Source organism: Erithacus rubecula, assembly GCF_903797595.1.
Source record: "Erithacus rubecula genome assembly, chromosome: 19".
Taxonomy (NCBI): Eukaryota; Metazoa; Chordata; class Aves; order Passeriformes; family Muscicapidae; genus Erithacus; species Erithacus rubecula.
Window position 1 is genome coordinate 5149667 of NC_136671.1, and position 13122 is coordinate 5162788.

At 42.2% G+C, this 13122-nt stretch overlaps 1 protein-coding gene across 1 annotated transcript in view; it reads right to left on the reverse strand.

Moving 5' to 3' along the window:
* Positions 1-1737: 1737 nt before the first annotated feature.
* DGCR2 (DiGeorge syndrome critical region gene 2) overlaps positions 1738-13122 on the reverse strand; it is a 42112-nt gene continuing 30727 nt past the window's right edge. Inside the window, exons 6-10 of the mRNA XM_079322290.1 lie at positions 11468-11644; positions 9979-10182; positions 5553-5705; positions 4877-5113; positions 1738-4081 (exon numbers count right to left, since the gene is read on the reverse strand). Of these exons, the coding sequence (XP_079178416.1) occupies positions 3840-4081; positions 4877-5113; positions 5553-5705; positions 9979-10182; positions 11468-11644 (1013 nt within the window). The 3' untranslated portion in view covers positions 1738-3839. The remainder of the gene's footprint in view (positions 4082-4876; positions 5114-5552; positions 5706-9978; positions 10183-11467; positions 11645-13122) is intronic.

Genomic DNA, 13122 nt, shown 5'->3' on the forward strand with positions numbered 1-13122 from the left:
AGGTTCAAATTTATTTAACATGAGATGGGAAAAGAATGGTAATAATTACTGATCACAAAAAATATTTTCTCCCCAGTACTGAAACAGGCCATCACCCCATGGCACCTGTGGAGGCAGAGCAGCCACCAACTGTAAGACTCAGCCTTCAGAAAAAATGTCCACCTTCTTAATTTTTCATCTAGATCAGTGTCCTGCTGTGCACAGCTAAAGGAACAGTCTGAGCTCAAACTAAACAGGACTGAACATTACACAGACAAGCTCCTTGCACACCTGAATGATGGTGCTGATCCTGCACAACAGAACCCTGAAACATTTTAACTCTAAACTCACTCAGTACAGAGCCAGAGGCTGCTGTGAGATTGTGGATGGGCATCACTGACAAACCAGAGTGTCTGGGGCTGCTCTTAGGGAATAGCAGAGACCTCAATGTGGCACCACGGGACAGGGAAGCTGAGGAGCAGCTCTGTCCAAGGCCAAGTGCAGCCTGAGGAAAACACACCTGGGCTCACACACACTGCTGGAAACCATGTGGCAATGCCACCTCCCTGCTGGGGCTGCAGGGACACTGAGGATGCACCAGTTGCTACAAAAAACATCCAGAGATGTGAATGGCAGTGGGAGAAATCAATGCAGAAAGTAACTCCAAAGATCTCATCCATCTAATGGCAATCAAACCACAGAGGTTTTCCTTGGGCAAGCACCAACTCTCTGTCATCAGCACACAGGACAATCTGCCTACCAGTCACCCTGACAAGGGCAAAGGATGTTTGCTGAGGAGTCAACTGCTGTCAAGAAAACTTAACTCTTCCCCAGGTGGTTCAGCAGTCTGAGTAGTTGGGACATTTTCTGCTACAAAAGCTCTTACTCCAAGAGAAAGTACTCAATGTGGAAAAGCTACATTAAAAGGGGGGAAAAAAAAGAGACAATTTTATTGCCAAATTAGAAGCTCACTGAGAGGTAAATGAGCTGTACTTAGTGAGCTGCTCCATTCAAGGCAGAATTTCCCTTGTTTACAGTTAAGATGAAGAAGGATAGGGGAAAAACAGAGAAAATAGCAGCCTCCTGCCAATATACAAATGGGAAAGGCTCAGAAGCAATGGGGAAAATATCACACTGAGGCTTCTACAAAGAAGCCTCCATTTGGAATAGCTACAACCAGGAGCCACAATGAAGTTGCCAGTTGTAACAGAGCTTATTTGCAAATAAAATTCACCACAGAACCAAAAGCAAAATACAAAAACATTGAACAGATTCCCGCAGTGTTAGGAGAAGTGTGAGGTAAGGTATCTGTTCACCTCAGCCACAAAATACAGCTTCAGAGACTGAACCAAGCCAAAAGGCTTTTTGTTATTGCGCTAGGATACTACAAAGAACAAATTTTCCATCTGGCTTCAAAAGAAATTGGAAATTTTCTATTTTGCACTGCTAACAAAGTATTTTTCAGGAACAGATTGTAGTAGCATAGACTTTGCATCCTATTTAAGTGTACACTATCACAGCCTGTCCTACAAGAGAGTGTAGCCAGCTCGAGAGAAGTATTAACCCTAGAGCCTAATTTCTATCTCAGTGCTTAGCTTCACCTAGCTGGATGCAGCACAAAGGTTACTCTCTACAGTATGTATAGATATATATATATACGTGTGTTTATATATATATCATCACCAGCCAGAAACACACACACGCACACACACATTCGTACCTATAAAACTAAAGAAAAATCAGTACATACAATGTATAAAACGTATGAATGTGCTCAAAAACGCACAAAACCCGCTTTATTTTCATACTTCAGAAATGCTCAATAATTTGTATGCATGGTTCTGACTACTGCTATCCATCCACTTCATTAGACCAGGACTAGGAACTCGGAGGAGGACTCGGTCAGAGATCCCACAGGGTGGAGAACTGCTCCTCTCGTTTGGTAGCACTGCTGCTGGAGCCAGGCACAGCAGAGAGCAGGATGGGGTGGAACAGCTCCAGGCAGAGCCTTCCCACCCGTGTGCCAGCAGTGCTCCCCACAACTGAGATTCACGCTCTCCGCTGGAGCCAGGGCTGTTTGCAAGTGTCTGCATGTCCACACACCAGATACGACCTCAATAACCAAACTCACAGTTTTCTGTGCAAAACGAGTTGAATTGTCAAGACCAATCCCCAAGTACAGTATAAGCCCATGGGCAAGACAGGGGATAGAAAGTAGCAGCATATTCCATGGGGAAAAGAGTCAGCTGCACTGGGAAACCACAACAGTGGGTTAGGATTTGTCATACAACTATGATTTCTCATCATTACTAAAAAAATAGATCACATACACACCCCCATGCAGTGTTTTCTTCCTGTCCCTCTAGGCTTGTACCCTTCATAAGGTAACAGGAGACCACTCACAAGAGGCATTCTTTACAAATTCCTTAAAATTCATCTCATCTGCGGCCTGTTACAGTAAGTCAAGGAGAAGCAGACGCAATGGGAGGATGGGACAAAAGGGTAAATTATTTGTACACTGAGATCCAAACTTAAATTTCAAATTGCCTGTAAAGATTATTTTGTACTCATTATCAAAACCAACAGTGCTTGACTTTGGGTTTCGTCAGGGATTGAATGAATCTCTGCCATCTGTAAATTAACTTAGCTTAAAGAGTTCAATACGAGGGGGAAATTTAAGATGACATATCAGACTGAAGCAAACTGCTTTATTGATTTAAGTACACTAACCTCATTATAACCCCTCGTGGGACCTGGATAAACGGTTTGGGGGGCACAGGGGAAATCTCTAGAACAGGGTTGGCTATTCATGGGACTGAGATAAGGAACAGGTGTCCAATTAGAATTAAACATCACCTATAGTACATGTTGACCACCATTTTTAAGTGGTACTTGTAGAGCTGCAAAGAAGTGAAATGAAGAGGGGGGGAAACACACATGCTAAATATAGCATGCAATAAGAAAAGCAAGAACAGTGGTCTTTTATCCAGGCCAGTTTTGTGCAACTGTTCACTGTAAAGAAGTTCAACTAGAAAGAAAATACCTCAATCTTCCTTATGGGATTAGAACAAACAGAGGCTTCATACAGTGAACTCAGGCTGCATCAAAGTTAATTGCTCCCTATCTCTTCCCTAAAGTACTTCCTAACACAGGGTTCTACCAAAGGGACATCACAGTTTTCTTCGTGGGCCAGAAGTTTATCCAACAATGAGGTTTTGCAGCTACCAACAACAAATAACTGCAATTGCAAATCCCAGTTTTCTCAGTACCACTGGCCACATATTGTGTAGACCATTCCTTCTCCAGTTTCTCTGTGCTCTGATCAAGGCAGACCAAAACCCCGAGTGTTTTACACAGTGTAACTCTTGATGACATGTGTCCCACTCCATAGAACAGGCTCCCAGCCCCCTCCCCTGCAGCTCCATCTTCTCTGCTTCAACAGTGATTGCCCCACCCTTCTTTTCCATTGTCTGTTTCCCGGGTCCAGTGGTATCCAGCCAAATCCAAGCAGCTTTTTCTGATGTAGATTTTGATTCCTCTCAGGTTAAGAAAAAAAAAAAAACAACCCAAACTACCCATACTTCTCACCTCCTCAGAAGTCAAAGGAATTCTCTGCTCTCCTTTCCATAGCCAAAGGAAAAAAAGAGCAGTTGTACAATCCATATTTACAGGACAGATTAGTGAATGAATAAGATAGCCAAAAAAAGGAGAGGCACGATCCTAACCTAGAACATAAAAGCAGTGTTTGAAAAACAAAGTGGAGAAAAGTGGAGATTCCTTCTGAAGTTCAAGCCACGGGTTAGTGTTTGTCTGTGCAAACAGCTGCTAAAACTCTGAGCAGTGCTGGGCGTTTCTCTCCTTTATACAATGGTGTTGAGGGAACAATGGCTGTGCCGACTGCCTGTCAAAGTTTCTGCTGGGGTGTTTTCATTTACGGGTGTGTCAGGAGGGACAAGAAAGGTGCTGCTGTCAGCAGAATCCTCCAGCTCCACTGGAGAAGGACCAACCGAGGGAGGAAGCGATCCCTCTGTAAGCGGTGGGGATACATCACAGTTCCCTAGTGATGGAGGACTGCTTTGCACAGCCTGAGAAAGCACTCCATCTGCAAAGGACAAAACAAGCAGAATCAGAACGTGAAGTTTATCATTCCATGTTCCCAAACAGGTTTATGATCTGTATTTCTGGAAGCTCTGAGTTTTTCCTGGTTTTGCGCTAATGCACAACAAGATGAGACTGCAAAAGAGGAAAATTGTGTAACAAAAATAAAACTTTGACATATAAATAAGATGCTTGCTCTAATCAGGCTCACTTATCTTGTGAAATATGCTGCTATAAAATCCCAAATTGGAATGATTTCCACAGTATGTGAATATCACAGCTGCAAAACTGAAGAGCACTGGGTGAATCATTAGAAAGTGGTATTTTTGGTCAATTTTTGGGGGGTGTGGGTGGGGGAAGCAGGGAAGAGAGAAGAGGCTGGATACATTTTATCCAAAATCTCTTGTACTTGACATTTGTTCTACTTCTTAATACCAAACTCTACAGACCTATCTTCAAAAGGCCAAAAATGGTATCAGCATGGTAGAAAAAAGGTAACCAGCTAATCCATCCAAGGTAAAGCTCAAAAATAGGTAAGGTTTAAGAGGTAAAGTGCTTACAGATTGGATTCCACTGCTAATTTAGGTGATTCAAAGAACCTTTGAGAAAAAAACAAGCTTAATGACACATTTTAACAAACGACTTTTCCGTCTCAGAAATTGGAGATTTTTTGTAAAACATTTTTTTCCATCACAATTGCTACAAGACATGATTATAGATTAAAAAAAAAAATATATATATATACATCCTGTAACCAAAATGAAAAATTTGGAGAAAAGAGAAATTATTGCCTGCATACCTGGAGTGGAACAAAGGATGCTGTCTGGATTGACAGAAGCCTCATAAGGAGGAGGTGGGTCATCAGGATGTTGAATATCTGGGTACTTGTAAGCAGTATAGGGTGGAGGGGGATCGTGAAAATGAAATGCTCCACCTTCCCCATCGTCTGAAAGATGCAGTGGAGTAAGGCCAGTTCCAAAACCATCAGGACCATAATCAAAACCAGGCATCCTGCGGCCCAAGTTGAAATGGTGCACTATTTCAACAGAAAGAAAAAGAGTTAAGTGACTTGATCTCGTGCTGTTCTCGTCAGTTTAAGTCAGATCTCAACACTTTTTTCCACCTTTCACACCCCAGGAACTCATGTCTCCCAAAGACCTAGAAAAGTCTACATAACCCATGCAAGTCAACTTGCTGCAATTACACATTACCCAGGCCCACCTGCTCCCAGTCTGTTTGTCCTGCATCACATCTAAATTTGACTCTAACCTCTTCAAACCACAGAGCATTGTTCACACAGAAGATATTTCAGATTCGGACCATATACAAACAAAAACATTTTTCCATTATCCACCACAGAAGTTGGCGTTTGCAGAACCCCCCAAGAGGGAGGCCCAGCCAAGCAGGAGATGCCATTTGTCCCCTTTACACCCACCAGAGTGTCAGTAACAAGCACAGGGGGAGCTGGCACTCACAATTGGCTCCGATCAAGGACTCGATGCGCTCTCTGCGCCGCTGGCGCAGCCGGTGGACCATGAAGAGCAGCAGAGAGAGGATGAGGAAGGAGGAGATGCAGCTCACGATCAGGCGCATTCCGCCGGCCATCGAGTCAAACAGGCTGTTGCCATCTGTTACACCAAACAGATAAAAACAGCCTGTTATTTTTGTTCAAGATTCATTTTTCTTGATGTTCTGCTGTCAGTAACGGAGAGATAAACGTAGAGTGGGGATTCATTAGCCTGGTTTAACACTTCTCCATATTTCAAATACATAAGAAAATCATGAATCATCAGGTGATTTATCATTTTACTGCAAGAAGATCTGAAAGTTTCTAAGAATATCTTCCTCAGGAAAAAGGGCAAAACACTGAAGGCTTTGAGCCTCTGAAAACTAGAAAAAAATAAAGGTTATGGCATTTTGCACATCCACTTGTTTCCCTTGCATGGCTGATGATATTATATACAGAGGAAAAGGCCTGAGAACTGACATATCTATACACTGTGTAACTTCTGAACATCCTAACCCTTCCATTTCCACCAAAAATATCTCTGAACATTGTCACTGTCACCCAGATGTGGCTACCTAAATGCCACATGACACCAGTACATTGGTTAGCACCACTATGTGATAGGAATATGGCAATCATCACTCAGAAACTGAAGAGATTAAGGTGAATGGGAATTAAATCTTATCCTAGAGTCACACCAAAAGCAAATGGCAGAACAAGAACTCAGGAGCTCAGAACTTGCAAAGCCTTATCCCATTGCTAACCAGATCCACACTGAGAAGCTGTTGTGAACAAATTACCACTGCACTCCCAGCACCAGGCACAAGAGGCATGAATTTTTCACAATTCAGCTAATCACACCTGGTTATGCCTAAGCAGCACACACATACACAGGTACTCTACACAAAGAAAAATGACCTGAAGATGATGTACTGTGTTCTTTGCACCAACTTCCCATTAAAGAGTTCTGAATGAGAAACACATCCAGGTTAAGGGTGGGTAAGAAACACATGAGGTGGCCTCACAATATGGTGACCTGCTGCTGCAGGACACAAGCATTAGCAGGAGTGGCTCCTCTTCCCAGTCACTGCAGGGCCACTCCCCAGAGGAACCAGTCAGATCCTGGCCACCTCTCCTTTCCCAAACCCACTCCAGTTGCAAGAGCTCCCTCCATACTTCTCCTTTCACTAACTAAAGTCTTATCAAAGATTCCTTATAAAAGAAGGCTAAAAGCCTCACAAAAAATTAAGTATTAGTTTGCTACACATGCTAGTAACAGAAAAATCCACCTAATTTCTATCATTCCAGTACATGGCTAACAGGCTGGCATTTATTATGTAACGCCTTCTTGGCAAGAAGAAATTCATTTAACAGTGCACTATGCATAAAGCTCCAGCATGACACCCTCTCAGATCTGGCTGTGCAGCACAAAAGCCTGGCTGCTGTCAAACCTTTCAGCAACCAAAGCTGACAGAGCTTCAGCTGCTGCAGTCACACACCTCCCAACCAGCACAGCCTCCTGAGCACCACAGAGCTGCCCTGCTGCTCCTCCACCTTATGGCAGTGCCGACCCCACCATCACTGCAGAACATTCTGGGCTATCAGTAACACTCAAGTGCCTTTAGTAAAATATACACTGAGGTACAGAGACCCACAGAAGCTGACTTTAGTCGTGGGATGGATTCTGGTGGTGCATCCCCCCTCTGCAGGCTGCACTATGATCTGAGAAATGCTCATTATACCTCAGCCTTGATGAGCTGCACTTGGACCAAGCCCTCTTGAGCTTATCAGAAACACTGTCTGTTCCCAAGAACTAACAGGTGTCTAATGAACACCTGTTGTATAATGAACAGCCTTGGAAACTTATTTTTCTTGCCTGAGTAACAATCCACTTGAAGCCGTATTTTTGTTATTGTACCTTCAAAGAAAGTTAAAGTAAACTGTAGCCAGAATAGAAAACTGCTATGACTAGAGCCCATTCTCTTGCAACCCTATAAAAAAGAATCCAAAGTGAAATCCTTTTGATCCCTCAATTCCCAGATAAGGGGCTGATGTGCAGGTCTCAAACACCAACAACCAGGTGGCTGTGGAGCCAACCAAGGACTGTTAGTAACAACAGATGAGAATTGTTGTTACTGACCAAGGACTATTGCTATTAACATGCCATGAGAAAGATTTGTCTGGGGGGGGCAGGTGGAGATAGGGCAGCACTTTTCTGTGAGAAAGAACCACATCAGAGTACAATACAGGTGCAAGAATGAGTGGCAGGAAATGGACATGGACTCCAGGGTGGGACTAAGACCACCAAAGACACCTGAAGCCCACATAAATACAAAACTAATTATTTCAGAAAACTTGTTTTTATCCTCACTATATTAATGCCCTGTAACTGCACCAGTTCAGTCACTAGAAAAGCTTCAGCACATCAGTTCTTTCCAAGTATTCTATTTCTTCTACTACCTTTTCTCAGTTCCAGGTCTGCCTAAACAACAGCCACAACAGAAAAATTATTTTCTACCATGACACAGAGCAGTAATAGACAATCATGGTTTCAAAATATTCCTCTGCTATGTGTCTTTGGATAAATGAGAAGCATCTTTTAAGTGATTATAGCTGTGATTGCTTAACTTACTCCTACCACTGAAAAATCCCCCTACTACCACATCCTTCAGTAATATTTGCTACCACTTGTAACCATTGCTCACCCACTCACTATGCAAGAGCTGATTACCTGCCAACCCAACAGCAGGATTTATTTCCCTCAGGTCTCTCCTTGGGTGATTAATTTACTTACTGTTGATTAGTAAACTGTTTTCTTTCCTTTGCAACAAAGCTTAGGGAAGATACATGAAAGAACTGGACAAAGATAAATACATGCTGATTAAAGTAAGTAATTCATTAATTTTTGTCATCTGGAATAGTGATTTGTAACCACCCAGAAGGAAAACTGAAATGCTTAATTTAAAATTTTCAGTGTTTATCACTAGCTGAAGTAATTCCATGATGAAAGAAGTTGGATGACTCCTTGATAATTCCTCTCTAAAAACCTAAGTTACTGAAAAATCCACCAGAACACTTCATGCAAGGGTATAATGAAACAGCCTCATTTAGCATCAATACAGAAGAAGAGCTTAAGGATGAGAAAGGATGTGGTAAAATACACTCTTCAAATCAGTATTCATGAAATAGTTAAGACCCACAGCAATAAGCAAGGATTAAAGAACACGACACGAGGTTATCCCAGGTCATCTTATCCTGTCTGCTGGATGATGCTTTGCTGACATTGTTCCTGAAGATAAAAAAGTGAAGCCTAAGTCTTAACTCAGCTGATAAGAGTGGGAGGGAGACTCCTGCTTTTCCCCCACTCTTTCACTGACAGACCTGCCACACTAGCTGCAAACATCTGTTAAGCTTAACCCTCAGAACAAATGTGACACAAGAAGAGCCTTTAATGATTAATTTCTCTAGTTAAGACCAATAAGATTGCAAATATAGAAGTCAATAAACACCCCTTTATTTGTAACAGATTGAAATAGAAGCCTCTGATGGAAAGAGTTGATCTACATTTTTCACATAAGTTCAGAACAACAGTTTCTAAATACACAATAAGATTAGGTTCTTTTAAAATACAAAATATCCCAGTGTCACAGAATGGCTGAGGTTAAAGGGAACATCTTGAGATCAGCTAGTCCAACCCCTCCTCAAGCAGGAGCAGGCTGTGCAGGACAAAGTCCAATCAAGAACTGAGTATCTGCACAGAAGGCAATTCCACAATCTGCTCCAGTATCTGACCACCCTCACAGTAAATTCCATGTAAACTACATTTCTTTTCTTTACAGAAAAACAATCTCCCCAAAATCTGCACCCCAAAACAGTGACTGACAAACAGTTCAAAGTCACCTTTATTGACTTTATCAATTCAAAGCAAAAACCTGCACTGATAGGCCAAATCCAATAACCAAGGTTGTTAGTTCTGATTATTATTGAAACTCTATATAATTTTAAAACTCTGCTTCCCACATGATCCCTGCATGAAAACTACCACACACATAAATATGCTCATGACCAGAAAAAGATGCTTAATTAGTGCTCAAGAGAAAAGTGTTTTGTTTTCATGACAACTAAACATGACAAAGGAAATGTACCAGATGCTCTACTAAAAACCCACAGTACTGTGCCTCTCCAAACAGAAAATAAATCACTGCTTCTCCTTTCTAAGCAGCATCAGGGATAACTCATTTTTATCAGCCTGAAGTGTGATTTGAGACCTTTCCCCACAGGGCAGTTGCACCCAGCAATGCAGAGGCACTGCAAGATGCGTTGTTTCAAACACAGCTGTACCCAAGTGTGCAGCAGCTGCATTTCCTGAGAGCAGTGCAGCAGGAGAGCGTTACCTGGGTCCAGGCAGGTGAACTTGCAGCACTCCTTGGGGTCCTTGCGGTACTGCTGGCAGCCCTGGGGCCGCTCGCACAGCGCCGCCACGCACATCTCGGGCTCCCCGTTGTGGCACGTGCAGCTCAAACAGGGATCGTTCCCCTTGGGCGTGAAATAGTAACCTTCATCAACAATGTTGTCTTTGATATCAACACAAGTCTGGCCTAGAACAGAAAGGCACATCAATACCCACAGAATCCAGATTCATTTGTTGCATTAAGTAATTTGTAAGCATAAGAAGATACCAGTAGAAATCCAAGCCTTCAATTAGAGAACTTTGAAAAGGATCTCCAAGGAGTGGGAAAGATAATGGATGGTCTCCAGGGACACAGAGACGATTTTCAGCTCATTGACAAGGTGAGTTTTACCTATTTAATGGAACTGACACACTTCCAGGCATCCTCTCCAAGACAGAGGGAAGCAAGTGGTCTGAGAAAAGACCTTACTGCCAAAGCCTGCTGCAGCTCCCTTCCTCTTCCCTGGTATTAGGAAAAGCTGAACTTTTCTAGACCAAATCTGAAGGGCTTTGAACAGGCCAGGACTTCAAAAGGGAGCCAGGCAATAGTACTTGCACTGTCCCAGCAGCATCCTGATCCCTGTCCAGCAGGGGAAGCTTAGCCCCCTTCTGCCCACTGACCTAAGGCAGGTGCCAAAAGCAGAGAGAGAAAGCAGTGCTGGGACAACTGCTCAGGGAGGATGGCCTGTCCCTTCCAGCTCAGTCTCTGATCAAAGCAGGGTCAGCCACGACATCCCAATGGGTTGTTCAGGAATTTATCTAATCTGGTTATAAAAACCTCTGAGGACAGAGGCTGCACAACTTTCCTGGCAGTCAGCTGCATCCTTTATAGCCCCCAAGGTTAAACAACTTTTCTCCTTGCAAAGAAGCACCATCTAGATCAGGTAATGTTTAAGATTACGTGATAATACTGCAAATACCTCTGCTGGTATCAAGGCTTTTGGAGTACAGGAATGCAAGATACAGAACAAAAGCCATTTTTTTTCCCCCCTTTTAGGTCAGTGAGCTCCACTTGTCTTTGCTTTCTATGTCTAATAACTGGCTGGAAAGAATTCAGTAGAATTTGCTATACTCTAAATAAACCAGAAATAAGTGTTTCCTCATTTTAATGTGAAATTAATAACTTGAGAGCAATGTTTATTAGTAAAGTATTAAAAAAAAGTGCAAAAACCAAAACCTCCTTTTTTTGCCCAAGTTTATTTTGGGGCTGACACTGCTGCCTAACAATTTTTTAGTAAAACTCTGTACTGTGTGACAGTCACACATTATGATGCTCTTATTTATTAAAAGCAAGCAGAACTATAAATCCACCTTTTTTTTTTTTTTCTAATTCACTGTGCAAAAATTAGAAAGTGTAATGACACTATTTCCAGCTACTTAGTTTATGTGCACTTAAAACACCCAACACTAACACAGAAGTGAACCCAACTTACTCCTTTTGCAGAGGAATGAGGATTTCTCATAGCAGTTCTCAGCATACCAGCTGTGTAAACCATGGTGCCGGAGGGTAGGAAAAAGGAAACACTGGAGCTGGGCACAAAGAACATTCTCCTTTTCAGACATTGCTGGCCCAAAGATAGGGTCAGGGGGTAAAAACACTTCTGAAGAGCCTGGAACAAGATACATTGGCATCAGCAGCCTGTGGGTATATAAAGCTTTAGAGAGGCTCTGTAATCACTCATTTCATGCACACCAACTCCAGTACAAAGAGTCCTCCAGCTTCAGCTCCCATTAGCAGCACTGCTCTGGGGGAAGGCAAACAGCTGGAAGGGAAGGGGGTGACTCACACAGAAAATAGGCTGCTGTTCTCAAAGTGCTGGGTAATTCTGTCACTCTGAACCAGGAGAAGTGATACTCCAACATCTCCACGAGTGCTGCTTCACAGAGCCCCATGGGGGTTGCCTGACAATAGTTCTACACCTCCTCAAACCACGCTGAGTTTGGTCACAGTTGATACCAGTGGAGCAAGAACCCACATAACAATCTTGTGCCTGGCACTCCATGCACCCACCAGTGCTCCCAAAGATGTGCATCCACCCATGCAGCCCCTGCAGAGCTGTTCCATGTTTGGGGGGGTGCACTTGGGCATCCACAGTTTGGTCCTTTCAACTCATGGAACAGCATCCTGATGGGTTCCAAACAATGCAAAAGGTGCTAAGAGCATTTTCTGGAGGGCTTATGTTCCACATGTTCCAGCAATACATTAAAATTTTCAGGCTATAGAACCCTAAATCACTTTTCAAACAGGTATTAGGAATTCAGAGTCTGCCTCAATACAAGCCTAAGCAAGGTTTTTCCACAAACTACTGTACATTACTATGCACTTTATTTTGTAGAGGCATCACAACTAAATATAAAGCTTGAAAACACAAGATTATATGGTATTGAGAGGGTTTTAATTCATATAATGCATCAAATTAAATAAAACTAATGATAAAGTTATGATGATTTTTCTGTAATTCATGCCTCCCTGTTGTGGCCACTCTGTCAGCAGATGGCAGTGCAGGCAGAGCAAAGAAAGGACCAAAGAGCAAAGAAAGGTCCTTTTAAGGAGAATCTTTGTATTCATGAGTCAAAGGAACTATTTTTCAAGACCCAACTGTTTGAAAATTCTCATCATAATTAAGTGTCCGTACCTAATGGAAAGTTTTTCTTCTAGATTTGCCATGGATAGTGAAAATTGTGCATGAGAAAAAAACCTCCCCAGATTAGTTTGCAAATGCTACTCTGGAATTCACAGTGCTGATGCTTAAAAAAACAGTAGCTTTGTAATAAATTTTCCATTACCTAAACCAGTACAGGAATTAGACAGGCAACTGTACACGAAAGAGTTCATATTGTGACTTTAACTATTCTCTCAACTGAATTAGCTAAAAATAAAAGGTGTAGAAACATAACTTTGTATTTTCAGCAGAGGGAGCTGTTTTGCAATTGAAAGGGTTGAACCAGTGATGCCCATCAAATTAATGTTCAGTTTTTCATATAAAATGAGATATATTTCTGGGATTTTGCAAATTCTGACATGGTTTAAACTACCTGAAATTCTTTAAGAAGAAAAAAATCTATGTAAATTTTGCAAAATACAAGT